Source organism: Bombyx mandarina, chromosome 06 (assembly GCF_030267445.1).
Source record: "Bombyx mandarina strain Sakado chromosome 06, ASM3026744v2".
In the NCBI taxonomy this organism is placed as follows: Eukaryota; Metazoa; Arthropoda; class Insecta; order Lepidoptera; family Bombycidae; genus Bombyx; species Bombyx mandarina.
Genome location: NC_143213.1, coordinates 2,392,655 through 2,408,840, shown reverse-complemented (window position 1 = coordinate 2,408,840; position 16,186 = coordinate 2,392,655). Strand labels below are relative to the sequence as shown.

The window sequence follows — 16,186 nt, the reverse complement described above, 5'->3', positions numbered from 1 at the left end:
AAAGTCTCGTCAAAATCGGTCCAGCCTTTTCAGAGATTGACCGGAACAAACAGACAGACAGACAGACAAAAACTGTAATAAATACTATTTTGGTGTATGTACCTTATATATATTCATATGCATGTAGTAAAAAGCGATTATTTCAATACTACAAACAGACACTCCAATTTTATTTATATGTATAGATAAATATGAGATTTAATATATGTATAGAAGACATTACATTACTATCTCGCGTTGTGTACCCATTAAACAATGGTTTCGTATTATTTTAATACGCGCTATTAATATCATCAGGTTCTCGTTAAGTAAAACAATGCATTCCATATTTGTAGTAAATGGATTTAAGAAGAATACAAAAACAAAAAAATTTTTAAAGGGTAAATTGGAATTTATAGTCGGATTTTTTATTAGACGAAGTAAACTGACGTTTACTGTGTTGTCAGTTTTTGATGAAATAAAAATAGTGTTGTGACAAAGTGAACGATTGAAAAAACTCCTGAATTAATGAAATTGCCTCGATTGTCTAGTGAATAGTTAGTGTGCCGAACTGCCGATATCGGGCACGGGGTTCGAATTTTAGCCGTGTTTTGTACACACCAACGAGTTTTCGACGAAACATTATGTTCCTATGGTATCTACCTGTACTAAATACCGAGTGTTTTAAACATTAAGAAAAACATTGCGAGGAAGTTTGTAAGACTGTCCTATTTCCAATGCATCATATAGTTGAAACTATAGATGTATAAAATATAACAATTATAGGTACATAGGTAATGAAAATAAAAAAAACTGATTGTAGTTACATACTACTAGTAACATATTATTATATTGGATCACTTTAATACAATTTTATTGTAAAATATAAATAATATTCTTTTATAGTTTGAAATTAATGATTAACTCTTCACACTCATTGTTCATTTATGTGATTGAACGAGAACTGAACGCATCACTATTACTTTAAATATAGCAACATTATTTCACAAAGTGACATTAGCTACTGTCAGCTGGCTTCGTCTAATTAAAAATCCGACTATAAGGTTAACGTTTCATATCAAAAATATCATGTATACAGGGTGTGTAATTCCCGAAGTCGAATAGGTAATATAAACTATTTACTCCGGGACTGGAGGGTTCCCGGGAGCCGATATTCCTTTATTGAGCTAAGCTTAAATACTCATAGTGTTCGTAAGTTCGTATTTTGTAAAATTTTAATTTTTGATCAGTTCCTTTGGGACCAAGGATTCCATGTGTCAACTCTATATTAATTGTCACTAAAACGCCCTGTCACCGTCCGCTCCGAACCCGTCGTTTGCGACGAAAGGCTCGATGAGTAATTTAACCCACAGACAGCCCACTGAGTTTCTCGCCGGATCTTCTCAGTGGGTCGCGTTTCCGATCCGGTGGTAGATTCTGCGAAGCACTGCTCTTGCTAGGGCCAGTGTTAGCACTCCCGTTTTGAGCTACGAAATCTCACCTAAACGTCAAGGACAAGCTGAAATAGCTTCTCAAGGCTATCAGTATAGGTAGGGGAAAAAAGTCACTAAAATCGAGTGCAACACTAAAATATTTTTGTATATTATTTTAAATTTTTGTACACACGCGTTTAAAATTAGAAAATGTCAAACTGTTATTTATGAAAAAAAAAAAAACATTTTGTAGTGGACCTAATTGTGAATCTAAAAGAAAAACCCAAATTGATTTGATCAAAATCGTTGTAACGTTTAGAAGGTGACGCATAGACTTTCACAGGCACAGAAGAATCATGTATTAACATATCATAAGAATCATATAAGGACATAAGGCTATTTAAACAAGAAGTAGGTCAAAAGGGGCTTTTAAGGCTTTTATAAACATTCCAATTGCATTTATTTATGTTTTTTATTCAATATATAAATTTAATTTTATATAATTTTTTTGTACACTTGTTGTTTAATTTTATTGTTTTCACTTCGCAATGTTGTTACTAATATTTAAGTAAATATTGGGTTTTGTTTCTCGCGTATATTTATCAAACGGTGCTAGCGTTATACGTTTTACATATCTCAGATTAATGTGAAAGTAAATTTATTTTTGTATAATTAATTGGCTTGGTAGAAAAACATTTGTAGTTGACAAATTTAAAAAGTAAATGACTCGGATCTTATTATATTTAATTATTATATTTATCTTATGATATTTAATTAGTTATTTTAGCTAAATCGTGGAAAAAAAAATACAAAAGTATGATTTCTTTAAACCACTGCAAGAAATAAACTCCAAAATTGATCAATAACGAAATATATCGCGCCATTAGAATTGAAGTGGCCTAACTAAAAAATTTCAGAAAATGAGTTTTTTACTTTGTAAGACTTCAAAACACGTATCAATTTATTCTTCTACCATTTATAAAATAAATCAAGCACTTAACTTTTTTACTGGTGGTAGGACCTCTTGTGAGTTCGCGCGGGTAGGTACCGCCGCCCTGCCTATTTCTGCCGTGACAGTAATGCGTTTCGGTTAGAAGGGTGGGGCTGCCGTTGTAACTATACTTGAGACCTTAGAACTTATATCTCAAGGTGGGTGGGCGTATTTACGTTGTGGATGTCTATGGGCTCCAGTAACCACTTAACACCAGGTGGGCTGTGAACTCGTCCACACATCTAAGCAATAAAAAAAAGAAATCCTCTTCAATTCTAAAGATGTCATAATTATAATAAATGTTGCACACTAATGAATCATGATACATATAAAAACATGTATACAATTTTTAAAATATGTAGCTAAAATTAAGCTTAAATGTTTTTGTAACACCTTAAAATGTTACATATTTGTTTCTCATAATAATATGATCTGCAGAATTGTAGGAGCTCTAGTGCCCCGTTTCAACTAGAATGTGATTCAATCATGAATGTTTTCGACTTGCTTTTTAAGCTTTCAAGGCAATGCATATTTACAATGTTTTTTTTTACATTTTTTAATAAATTTCTAAAAAAATTGTTGAATGTTTTATTTTGTCTCTCGAACTCACTATATCGTTTATGTGGTTAGTAGCTATGGCGGAAGTTCTACTTGTTATGGGTTAAGTTAATTGTCCCATTAACATCAAGTCTACTTGTTATGGGTTAAGTTAATTGTCCCATTTACATGCTGTAAACAGGGTCTACCTACTGCGTCAAAATTTTTCTATTTTTAAATGTGTTGTTTTGATACCGGCGCGGTCTAGTTACGGGACAATCATCCATTTGGTGCGAGTTCTTTTTATTGTCCTTGCAAGCAGACGAGCATACGGTCCACTTGATGGTGAGTGATTACCGTCGCTCGCGGAAATCAGCAATGCCTGGGCCAGAGCCAAGCCGCTGCCTACCGTTTAATACTCTCCAAAAAGCCTCGTTTGAAGGACATGTCATAGCGCTGAGAAAACACCATGGAGGGGAGCTCATTCCATAGCCGGATGATACGTGACAAAAATGATCTCTGGTAATGCACTGTAGATAACGCAGTGGCTCCAGGTAGTATTGATGAACTCTACTGCGATGGCGGGCGGTGCTATGGTAAAAACGAAATGACGGTATCATCTCTAACAATTCCTCAGAGTACTCCCCATGGAACATACGGTACAAAATACAGAGGCAACCGAAGTCCCTGCAGATGCAGAGGCTCCAAACGATCCATGAGAATGGCATTATTATATTATAATAGCAAATATAAAATAAAAATAAAATTACCGACAATCCGAACGGCCCTCTTCTGTATGGATTCAAATGGAAGTAGCTGGTATTTGAGAGCCCCGGCCCAGAGGTGGGAGCAGTACTCCACGCGAGGCCGGACTTGTGCTTCATAAAGCAAAGGCTTTGTCCAGGCGTGAAGTACCGCTAAGCTCTGTTTAGGACTCCTAGCATTTTTGACGCCAACTTGGCTTTGCCCTCCAATGACTCCGAAATTGGACATCGTTCGAAATGTCGACCCCAAGGATCCCAATATTCTGGGATGGTTGCAGGGATACTCCTTGGAATTGTGGCACCATGACAAAGGGGTCCTTCTTCGCAGTGAATGCGCAAACTTGTCTCTTCAACGGGTTGACTCACTCGGAGACTCGTCCCAGAAAATTCTGCACTTTAGATACCAGTTTAGATCGTCTCTCCTGCACCACGCTCCGAGAGAGACTCTGATGACCGATATATTGTGCATCCCCCGTGCTGTAGCATCGTATCTAGCAATGCACCGGTGTTCGAATCCCGCAAGCGGATATCAATTATTCTAATGAAATGCGCACTTAACAAATGTTCTTAATCCACTTCCACGGTGAAGGAATAACATCGTGTAATAAAAACCAAACCCGCAAAATTATAATTTGCGTAATTATTGGTGGTAGGTCCTCATGTGAGTCCGCACTAGTAGACACCACACCTATTTCTGCCATGAAGCAGTAATGCGTTTAGGCTTGAAGTGTGGAGCAGCCGTTGTAACCTTACAACTTATATCTGAAGGTGGGTGGCGCATTTACGTTGTAGATGTCTATGGGCTCCAGTAACCACTTAACACCAGATGGGCTGTGAGCTCGTCCAACCATGTAAGAAAAAGAAAAAAAAGCTGAGCAGTCGTGGCGGTTGTCGGTCATTGATCAGCTGGCGATCCTCAAGATACTTCAAGAGTTCACATATATTCTTATTGGGAATAACAGGTCTTCGATTAGGGTAACCAACAATTAATAATTACAACATTATTTGGTAAATATTTAATTTTCCCCGCCATGAGATAAATTTCAACGAATATTTTTTTATCACGACTAACGTAACAAACTATTCACTGAATATCAATATTCTGGTGTAAATTTTGTAATAACTCTTCCTAGCGTGTTTCGCAGTTTCCAAATGTGAACTTATATAGTATTTTTTTGTATTATTTCTTTCTGCCGCCTCGTTCCTTGATCTGTAGCTGTATGACGGCGCCCGGAGGCACGTTGTAGTACGCCAAGCTGTTAGTATCCTTGAAGAACAGACCCTGGAACAATACTTATATATTATCCGATGGAAGATTCTGCGAAGCACAGCTCTTGCTAGGTTTCGTGTTAGCAACAACGTCAGGTTTGAGCCCCGTGAGCTCACCTACTCGCCTGACGCTGATATTGTTGGTCAAGACCATCAGCTTTAAGTCGAGAAAAAATGGCTAATCTTTTGTTACGGTGAGCTACGCGAGTAGTTGAGCGTGTTGGGATACCTCGTAGTGCAGCTTCTGCTTGGCGGTGGGCATGTTGGTGGCGCGCTGCAGCATCGCCTTGAGCTCGGCGACGGCGGCCGACAGCGGCAGCGTCAGCGGCACCGCGCGCCCGTCCAGCCGCCACTCCGCGCGCTCCGGGGCCGCCGGCAACGACACCTGCCGACACAAGGGACAAGGGCATTAGGGTATTTTTTTATATTGCTTATATTGCTTATATAATAATGTATTATCTATATTATACCGGAACATACCTGTTATATTTTTATATTTTCTAGAATTTCTATAAATAAAACGGTTGTCTGGAAGAGATCGCTTTTACCGATAAGACCGCCTATTGTACAAATGTATCCGCTTTTTTTGATTGTTTTTTGAACGTGTTTTAGTGTGCAATAAAGTGTATTCTCTCTCTCTTAGATGAGTGAACGAGCTCACAGCCCACCTGGTGCTAAGTGGTTACTGGAGCCCATAGACATCTACGAAGCAAATGCGCCACCCACCTAAATAACCACCCACCCACTTAATATCATACATTTGTTTTTTTTTGTAGCTTAGATGGGTAGACGAGCTCACAGCTCACCTGGTGTTAAGTGGTTACTGGAGCCCATAGAAATCTACAATGTAAATGCGCCACCCACCTTGAGATATAAGTTCTAAGGTCTCAGTATAGTTACAACGACTGCCCCGCCCTTCAAACCGAAACGCAACTGCTTCACGGCCAAAATATGCAGGGTGGTGGTACCTACCCCTGCGGACTCACAAGAGGTCCTACCACCAGTAAAGTTGTTAGCATAAGAGCAATCGTTGTAGTGTTACTGGTAGCCCACCTGCAGGGGTACTGCGCCGGGGTGGCGCGCGAGCCAGGCGCCCTCGGGCTCCAGCGCGTCCTCGGTGCGGGCTCTCTTAGCGGCCGGGCCCTCGTCCTCGGGCTCCGCCACTGTGCCGGGAGGGACTACCGCTCCGAAGTTGAACGCCGGCGGTGGCACTGCACCTAAAGCGACGCAATCACATTATTGGTACAAAATGTATTGAGCGGATGTGTTATGCAAAAAGGACACATTATATTTGAATAGTTGCATTTTTTTTATACGATATAATTTTTTTAATTACCGGCACACGAATCTACTGCTCAACTGGCATTAGGTGGGGACCGACACGCCGTGGGCGCACAGACAGAAGTCGATACACACCGACGCCCCCATGATGGGTCGGTCCCCTGCACAGAACACTTTGCCCGTATGATCCCCTCACAGCGATCACTTTCTGATGTCACTTTACTCTATCATTCCATCAACTCTTCCCCTAGTCTGTATCTTAACACTCTAAGACTACATGTACAGTAGGCGCGCGAGTTCATGTCCATCCTGAGGAATGCGGTAGTGCTGTGACCTAGTTAATTATGGTAATGTCGATAATAACTACCGATTTAGTCAACAGCTATCAATTTGGTTTAATGTGTAACTAGGTCATTTTGCAAATTATAAAATAAATGTGATAAGTAATTATTTATTTATTTCTAATAGAGAAAAATATTTTTTAAATTCCAATTCAATTACTATCAGATGAAAAGACAACCGACAGATCAGAGTCCGAATCAGTGTAGGTTTTTTTTCTACCTGAACTTGTTGGAAGCGGAGTAGTCATGATTTATTCACCATGAAATAACACAATAGCGTTAGCGTAAATTTTCGGTATTGATAAGCACGCGTCACAACTGTTAAAGACAACACTAGACCTCCTCTGGCCTCTCCTCTGGCCCCGATGGACATGAACTCGCGCGCATACTGTTGTACATTGTCCAGCACAAGTAAATCAGGCACGCGGTCGTAGCGCCATGTTGTACGGTATGTGTGCAGTGTTCGAGTATACGTACCCACTGGAGCCGGTATGAGCGGAGGTCGGGGAGCCATGGGGGGCAGGACCATTAGCGAGGACATCGGCTGCAGCAACACAGGCGGTGCCGGGGGTGGGGGAGGCGGGGCAGCGCGGGGGGCAGAGGGGGGTGCGGGGGGACGCCCCGCCCGGCTCTGGGCTGCCCCGGTCACTGGCTTCGGACCTATTTTCTCTTTCTCCTCGTCGGGGAGTAGACCTTTAACCTGAATTGTAATCAATCGTAATGAGCATCATAAAGGAGTCTCGAAGAAAATGTTGTAATAGCACTTCTTATTATACTTGTAAAAAAGTGTATCTTCATAATAACCTAAGCTATTACGTCATTTTTATCTTGACACAGTTCCCATACTATTTGAAAAATTCAGTAATAAGTTACTAAGGGGTATGTCGCAGGGAGCATGGAATAATTTTTTGAACAAACTAATGGCTCACTCCGGGTCAATGGCATTACGGAACCTATAGACATTACATATAGTTCATCAAATAAATTCCGCCACCTCCCTTTATTACAAGTGTTATATATAAATATTAAATCGCATTATAAAATGGCGGGTAGATTCAAAAATAAACCAGACTGCTTTGGAATCTTTCATTTGTGCATACACAACAGTATGCTAAGCAAGTAAAATAACGAGAAGATAAAACATTGATCCAACACAAGCCCGAAGCGTACAAAATTAGTCGGTGTAAAATATCAATACTTTAGTGAGCAGGCTTAACTAAAGGCGGGTAATCAGCAAGTTAAATGAGCATTTTTAATTGCTTTTAAAAGCTAAATACAAATAAAGCTCATAAACAAACACTTTTATTGAGAAAACAATACAAATTTCATCCGTTCACTGAAGCTTCTGACACCAATCTTACACTAGCTACTATTAGCTCTTGATATGAGTATGAATCCAATCTATATAAGGCACAATTGAAGTCATCGTCTCAATTTGATAGGCCTGCTGTCTCTCATTGTTCTCCAAGCAGTCCCTCTTGCGTCCACTGGCCAGGAGTGCTATGACCCCGGTGCTGTGGACGGCTATTCCTCCAGTTTCCTGGTGACAGGCGTCGGTCAGCGAGCAGGACCGAGCCAAACACATCCCCGGATAAGTAACGGTGCCTTCACAAGTCTTCACCACAACCGATGAAATCTGTAGGGTTCTCTTCAATTTTCCACTGGTATCATTGGTCGACTTGAAGCCTATTAGCTCAACTTCGTAACCGTTCATAGAGAACATGTCCACGGCGCTCAATTTCGCGAACTGTTTAATGGTGATGGGATCGGTGCGCAGAAGACCGATGTCGTTGTGAAGCATTCTCGGTGACGCGGCATATCTGGGGTGGACTATTCCGGAAAGGATCGCGATGGCGGTGTCCTGGGGAGGTTTCTGCGTGAGTCCATAGTACACCACCCATGACATCTTCGGATCCTGGATTAGCAAGTCTTCGGTTTTGGAGACGCAGCGCGCGGTGGTGAGGGTCCAAGTCGGAGTCAGCACGCACCCCGAGCACAGCAGAGCGTTCGTCGTAGTATTCGTTAGTTTTAACTCGACCGTCACAACGTACGGGTACTCATCTTCTAAAGCATCTCTGCCTGTGCGCAGTGATTTCGTGCAAACCACAATATTTACGGTTTGCAAAACGAAATATAACATTAGATTCATCGTAGCTATACCCATTATGTATTACAATGTTGTTCGACGTAAGAGAAATACAATACACGTAAAACATTTTTATTGTTTTTCTGTTTTAATGTTTTATATTTTATTGACGAGATTTTTATTACGCGCTGTGCAATGTTATTCGCGCTCGGGTTTCCCAGCAGTTTGATTGATATTTTATTTGCTTAAGGCATTTATGATAGTTTATGAAAACTTTTTTCTGGCACAGTGGGGGTGGGGAAATGCGTTAGTGCTTGTCCTTTTGGGAATACGCTACCACAAACACAAGTCACTGAATTTCTTTCACCGGGTCTTCTCAGTGGGTGGAATTTCCGATCCGGTGGTAGATTCTACGAAGCACTGCTCTTGCTAGGGCCAGTGTTAGCAAATTCTCTCAGGTTGAGCCCCGAGAGTTGAGCTACCGGCCCGTGAGTAGTTAGAATAGCCCATTAGGGTACCAACTAGCTGACCCGGAAAACGTTGTTTTCCCATATATAAGATTTCTAGGGAATTTCTAGCGTAGAAAAATAAAATAACTTATTGTAAGTGTGTAAGGATGTAGTAAATGAGTGAAAGAGGCATGTAGCGCTGTGAACGATGAGGGAATATAAAAATAACAAAACCTCATTCAACCACATAATGCCTCATTAAAACAAAAAAAACATTAGAGGTGGACAACCCTTATCACTTAGGGGCATAAAAAATAGATAGTAGCCGATTCTCAGACCTATTTATTGAACATGCATATAAAATTTCATAAAAATTGGTCAAGCTGTTTCAGAGGAGTATGGTAACTAACATTGTGACACGAGAAATTTATACATAAGATAATGATTCATTTTTCATGTGTAGCTAATGATAAGAAAAATAAAAAGGAGTATGCGAGCTCTTTGGGAGGTGGCATTGTCATAGTTGTTTTTTTTTTTTTTGGTTTTCCTGCTTAAGCTGAGAGCCTTGAGAGGCTATATCAGCGTCGCCTTAACTAGTAGGTGAGCTCACGGAGCTCAAACCGGACGACGTTGCTAACACGAACCCTAGCAAGAGAGCCGTGCTTCGCAGAATCTACCACTGGATCGGAAACGCGGCCCACTGAGAAGATCCGGCGAGAAACTCAGTGGGCTGTGTCTGAGGGTGTCCTTGTCGTTGGCCTGGTGGAAGGGAGGCGGCGCTCACCTTGTGTATCTGCTGGATCTGGTCCTCGAGCGTGATGTGGGCCCTGGCGGCGCGGGTGGCGGCCTCCACGCTGGAGGTGTGCCCGTCCCACGTCACGCGCTCGTCGCGCTTCTTCTCCTCCTCGCCGATCTTCTTACCGATGGTTGTCTCCTCGTCCCCTACACCGAAGATGTCAGTACGACGTTCCGCCAACTATAACAAATGTTTATATTTAGTTCATTGTTTTCTTACAAAATAGGGAGGTTTGCAATTCGACATTTTTTTGTTTCCTGAGGTTTTTTTCTCTTGTGAATTGATTTTGATGATTTGTTTATTTGAAAACATGGTGCCATTTAAATTTTATGAAGATTTGATCAGTAGTTTTGGAATTATCCTTCAATAGTTGCACATTTATTGACTTCTGACGTTTCTCTCTCGTTGTATTTTGTTGAATTCAGTTTTTTATTTAAAATTTGATATTATTATGTAAACTTATTTATTTATTTACGTACACACAAAAAGAAGGCATAGTACCGAGTAATAGGAAAATTATGTACAAAGGCACTGCTTATTTCTTTAAGAAATCTCTTCCAGCAGACCTGCAAGAGGATTATGAGAATAATAATTAAAAGTGATGAGTGTGTGTAGAACAGCTAAAATAACAAATACAACATGAGAATTATAGTAATGCACATTCACATAGCAAATAGTTACTGGTGGTAGGACCTCTTGTGAGTTTGCACGGGTAGGTACCACCGCCCTGCCTATTTCTGCCGTGAAGCAGTAATGCTTTTCGGTCTGAAGGGTGGGGCAGCCGTTGTAACTACACTGAAACCTTAGAACTTATATCTCAAGGTGAATGGTGCGTTTACGTTATAGATGTCTATGGGCTCTAGTAACCACTTAACACCAGGTGGGCTGTGAGCTCGTCCACCCATTTAAGCAATAAAAAAAAAAATAAAAAAAGTTTGAAGGCGGGCATACCTGTTTAAGCGAAGCCTCGATGGCGGCCCCGGGGGCGAGCGCCTCGTCCCGGTCGGTGCGCTCGGCGGCGGCGCGGTCCCGCTGCTCCAGCCAGCGCGGGTCCAGCAGCCCGATGCGCACGTGCTCGGCCACCTTGCTGGCGGGGATCTTCTCGCCGGTGATGGGCGACACGAGCCACTCGTCCCCGGCGGCGGCGCGGGGCTTGGCCTCCTTGGGGTTGTACTTCTTGACGACGACGCGGTCGGGGCGCGGCGGCAGGGGCGCCTCGTCCGCGCGCGGGGCGTCCTGCTCCGTCTCGGACTGAAAAATAATTTACATGAATATTAGCTATGATATTATCAGAACAGCTTTTTTTTTTATAATAAATAAATAATTACTAACAATCACACCACGTTAACTAGTTCTGTGCTAAGTTCGTAAAGAACTTGTGTTCCAGGTACCAGATAACGGAAATAAATGTAAGATTTTTATTATACACATACATATATTTAATATACATCCATAAACCTGGAAAAAACATTTTATATTTATCATACAAATATCTTCCCTTGGCGGGATTCGAACCCGCGACCCCGTTGTGTAGTGACCATGTCACTTACCACTGCATCAAACGGCTCTGAACTGTATATATAGCATTGAAGGATTTTGTAAATGCTAGCTTTGAAATCAGTTTGTTGATACTGGTTCAGCTTAAATTGTAAAATCATTAAAAATATTACCTCCGAAGTCGAGCTTTCCTCTTCCATGTCTTGCACGCGGTTATCGTCCGGCCGATGGGACTGAGTTCGATCCTCCATTTCCGCAAGTTCCTCATCAGACTCCGATTCCGATTCGGATTCAATTTGCATCTCAGTATCATCGTCGTCATTCTGGTTCCGTATTATATCTTCACCCCTCTCTTGGGCGAGGACGCGGGCTCCGACTTCTAGTGGAGTGGTCGGAGGAGGGAAGTCTCCGGGTTCCCCTGCGGGGTAATCTACAGTTTCAACAACGACAAAATCGTGCCAGTCTATGGAGGCATACGCGAGCCTCTCTTTCTCAATTTTGGCCTCGTCAGCGGCCTTACGCTTGGCCTGGTGCGCGTGCCAGGCCGCGCGACTGCGAGCTTGTTCTAATATCCCGCTGCGTATCTCAGCATTCAGCTTTGATACTAGTTCTTTTGGCGGCAGCAACACCTTCGTGTACTGCTCAAGCAGACGCGTGAAGTATTGGAACAGTGAATGCTGGGGACGAAGAAAATCAAACTGATGATTACGCTCCTCTTTCTTCATTAAATCTGTTAAAAACTGACGACCGTTTCTGGCGACAAATTGCGCGGTTAATTTCACTATGTCGAGCTCCAGAGCCGATATAGACGGTGGATCAGCGATAAATTCGAAATCTGGAGGTGGGTCGCGCGGTGGGGGCAGTTCTGCAGGAGCAGCTGCCTTAAGGAGCTCCTGCTGGCGGGCCGCTGTGGCTGGAGCGAGACCCATTCGTTGCTGTCCTGATGGCATAGTTGGTGGTGCAGTTGGTTCGGGAACTAAAAAAATACGACTATCAGTGACATAAGCAGACTAGATTTTAATCTTTCTATCAAATGTAAGTTGACCAAGCTGTGCAAATTTTATATTAGAAGAACAATTCTTTCTTTTAATCAAAGCTGAGACATGATTTGTTTTTCTAGTGTAAAACAATTAAAGTGAAATGTTCCATAAGCAAACAGGTCATATTCATCACATATGTATATAATCAACAGTTGCTATGCTGGCCCACATAATAATATCAACAAGTTGTCCTGAACCCACAAATTTGACAATAGCCTTCTTTCTTTCACATTGTTATGTTAATATTTTAATTAAATTTTATACTAATTTAAATGAATAGAATTTGAAAACTTACCTTTTCCCTCTTTGATCTCTCTGACTTTATGCTGATAGTAAGCATGGTAGGGATCCCCTGAATTAAGGAAGTTGAACTTTGGGTTGCCCAGCTCATTCTGTCTGATCCTAGCTTCAAATTCAGGACCATTACGAGCCACAAAGCTGGCAGTTTTATCGACAATATCTATTTAGCTTGGTTAAAGAAATATTTTTGAAAATTCTGAAATAAAACTTTGAGCTAATTTAATTTTGAATATCTTTCTGGCTAAAATAAAGAACTGGGAATAAAGAATATTTATAGCATACCGAGCATGAAAGATTAATAATGTACTATTTAAACATAAACAGAAAACAATATTAACCATAAAATATAGTGAGGAACTAAAATTTTCTTTCATAAACATATCGATGCTTGAAAGGCAAACGTGACTAAGCGACAATAACTGCTTTGTACAGAAGTGATAGCCAATAACCATATTCAATGCGCAAAAAATATATATTTCTAGGTCTATTAAAATCATTTCAACCCTACAGCTAGATTCGTTATAATAGAATTTTTTTCAGGTATTTCTTATGTATATTTTAAATTAATTTCAACTTTAAATTAGTCTACTGTAAAGTTCACGCATTGTCGCTTAGTCACATTTGCCTTTCAAGCGTCGATATATTTTAAGTGAAACCTGATTTTAAAGTAAGTATTCTTACTCGAGGAACAATCTCACAGTCCGCCAAGGGTAAAGCATTTATCAGAGCCTATTGAAATCACAATTTAAATACTCCATACTTTCAGAAATGTTTTTTTTTATTGCTTTGATGGGTGGACAAGCTCACAGCCCACCTGATGTTAAGTGGTTACTGGAGCCCATAGACATCTACAGCTTAAATGCGCCACCCACCTTGAGATAAATTACAACAGCTGCCCCACCCTTTAAACCGAAACGTATTACTGCTTTATGGCAGAAATAGGCACGGTGGTGGTACCTACCCATGCGGACTTACAAGAAGTCACAAAATCATTTTCAAACAATTGGGCTTTCAATTAACAAAAATATTGACAGAATGGGCTAATTAAAAGTAAATTCAGTTAGAAATTTTCTACTTATTGTGGAGATTGCCTATTATCATGAACAATCAAGTCTACAAGATATTAATCCTTTATCTATTTCAAAATGAATTTCTTTGTTTTTCAATCAAATTTCCTTAATAATTTATTTAGTAGCTATCATTCTTAGTGTTATCAAAATACACACAGAGTTGTTTTTCCAAAATGTTAATAACCAACAACCGAGAATTTGTTAAACTTCCATCCTTTTTTTTTATTATCACATTATTAACTTCCTTGTGCTAGGAAATAATTTAATAATCTTACCAAACCAAATATGCATGGCAAAACAGATCATGATCATACTTACAAAAATCAAACTATGTGACAGTTTAATTATGTATTTGTATCCTTTATGCGAATCGTTGTTTTCTTGGTTTCGCCGATTATGTTTTTTAACCATGAATCAACGAATTAATCCAAACTCGAAAGACCTGATTCCGGTGGACAGCGGATGTTTCAGTGCCGTCAATTTGATATCAGAAAAGTATTTAGGATATTTTGATTTCGGATTAAAATGCATTAAAATCGTAATTTATATCTAAATACTACCTGTTTATTATTGTTAAAAGGATACTTCTGACTTCAGGTGGTGGATAAATAATGCCAATGACTGGAGGGGGTGGTGGAGGCGGATCTTCCGGGATCTCCAACGGCTGCCCCGGTGGTAGCATTACATCTATAGATGGCATTGTGCCTTCCGTTTACAGCTACTCTCTCAGAAAAGTAGACGATGTTTACGCACTATGAACAACAATTTACAACAACAGCCCAAATGACGCTATAAATAACCTCAAAATTTGACAGTAGTAGTAGTTCTATTTTTCCAACTGAAAAGGCAAAGATATCATACCATACAGCTTATTTTGTATATTCTAATCTCTTTCATGAAAAATTAAGGAGCAAAATGAAGTTGATTGAATGATTTGCGGCATTTGAGATGAAATTAAATGAAACGATATAATGTGAGATGAAATATAATCTCAGTGAAATAGTAGTTATTTACTGAGAATTTCAGTAGACTTTTTGGAAGATCCCGAGAAACTCTGTCCAGCGCCTTTGTTTCATTATCCCCATGGAGTTATTATGTACCTTCCCATTACATCTTACAGTAGTAAAATTTAGATCCTTTATTGTTCTAAAACAAGGCAAGCAAAGGAATCATATCAAAAACTTTAATTTATAGAAGAAGGCCTTGCGTCTGTTGTATGAAAAGTTATAAAACTATATTAGAATCCGAAATAAAATAGAACGGATTTAAATGAGGTAAAATATTTAACTATAATATAAACAACCAGATGATGGATGGTTGTGAATGGCACGTTTCTTGTCTTACGCTGGCCTCACGCGTCGGGGTCTCTCGGTAATGTTAATGCAATATTTAGGTGCGTTTTGGCTAGCCGCTGTCCCACGTGGTTCCGCTGGAGGTGGAGTTAATTTGAGTCAGTGTTTAATAGCTAGTTCATATCCTAATTACACGCGATGCAAGCCTGCACGGGTGAGCAACCACATTTTGCCAATTTTTGATTCGAGCAAACATGCAATCAGATTTGAGGTAACATTGCAATACATTTACGAGAATGCAGGTATTTGTTTACTTGTTTTTGCTTAGATTGGTAGACGAGCTCCCAGCCTAGTTGGTGGTAAGTGGTAGAAATAAGCAATAGTTGGTGGTACTTTCCTGTGCAGGCTCAGAAGATGCCCTACCTCCAATAATTGAAGACATAAGTGGATGAACGGGACATGATACAATTTTGTTAATTTTTCAGAAAACGGGTAACAAACTTGTTACTTGTACTTTTTCTTCGTACATAACTCATTCATCAAATGCAATTTCAAAAAATAACCTTTAAACCCGTAGTTTTAAGGTCTAATATGGTTTATAGGCACATAACACCTTCATTCAATGCAAAAACTAAAAAAAAAAAAAAAATGATACCTAACCCCTTCATCCACTCATATCATCAATTATGCATATAATATTTTTTGTGGGTTTGGCTTTTATTACACGATGTTATTCCTTGATCGTGGAAGCAATTCGTGAAAATGAGTAAGGTACACGTATTACACTAGAAAAACATGTATCTTCAAGCAGGATTCGAACATCGGCACGGTCGCATCGCTCGAAACGAATGCACAAGGCGTCATAACCTTTAAGCCACGACGATTTCTAATATATCATAGCGATCATAAATCTACGCAATGTACACTTCTCTACCTACAACCGCCACCCGAGCTAGTGACAGTCGATCACCGCTTACTCGGACGATGTCCCGGACATCAGCATGGGGGAGATTGGGATGGCCATGGCTCAGCTCAAAAATAGTAGAGCACCTGGTGAAGAT

General features: G+C 40.3%; 2 protein-coding genes across 4 annotated transcripts; both read right to left on the bottom strand.

The window, feature by feature from the left end:
* Positions 1-4,705: 4,705 nt before the first annotated feature.
* Sf3a1 (splicing factor 3A subunit 1) lies at positions 4,706-14,676 on the bottom strand. Of its 3 annotated transcripts, none has more exons than XM_028170403.2 (9): positions 14,419-14,676; positions 12,759-12,923; positions 11,597-12,399; positions 10,878-11,177; positions 9,915-10,106; positions 7,073-7,295; positions 6,027-6,190; positions 5,203-5,358; positions 4,706-4,986 (listed from the first exon to the last, which is right to left on the bottom strand). In XM_028170403.2, exons 1-9 carry the CDS (start codon positions 14,531-14,533, stop codon positions 4,885-4,887), a joined length of 2,220 nt encoding a protein of 739 aa, XP_028026204.1. In that variant the 5' UTR covers positions 14,534-14,676; the 3' UTR covers positions 4,706-4,884. The 3 variants fall into 3 exon arrangements, with proteins under 3 accessions (XP_028026204.1, XP_089584139.1, XP_089584140.1); XM_089728013.1 differs by having other exon boundaries at positions 12,759-12,959; positions 14,152-14,649; XM_089728014.1 differs by having other exon boundaries at positions 12,759-12,959; positions 14,394-14,627.
* Positions 7,302-9,908, bottom strand: LOC114239960 (transmembrane protease serine 3). The gene has a single exon (XM_028170404.2). The coding sequence runs from the start codon at positions 8,757-8,759 to the stop codon at positions 7,968-7,970; it is 792 nt and encodes a 263-aa protein (XP_028026205.2). The 5' UTR covers positions 8,760-9,908; the 3' UTR covers positions 7,302-7,967.
* Positions 14,677-16,186: the final 1,510 nt, after the last annotated feature.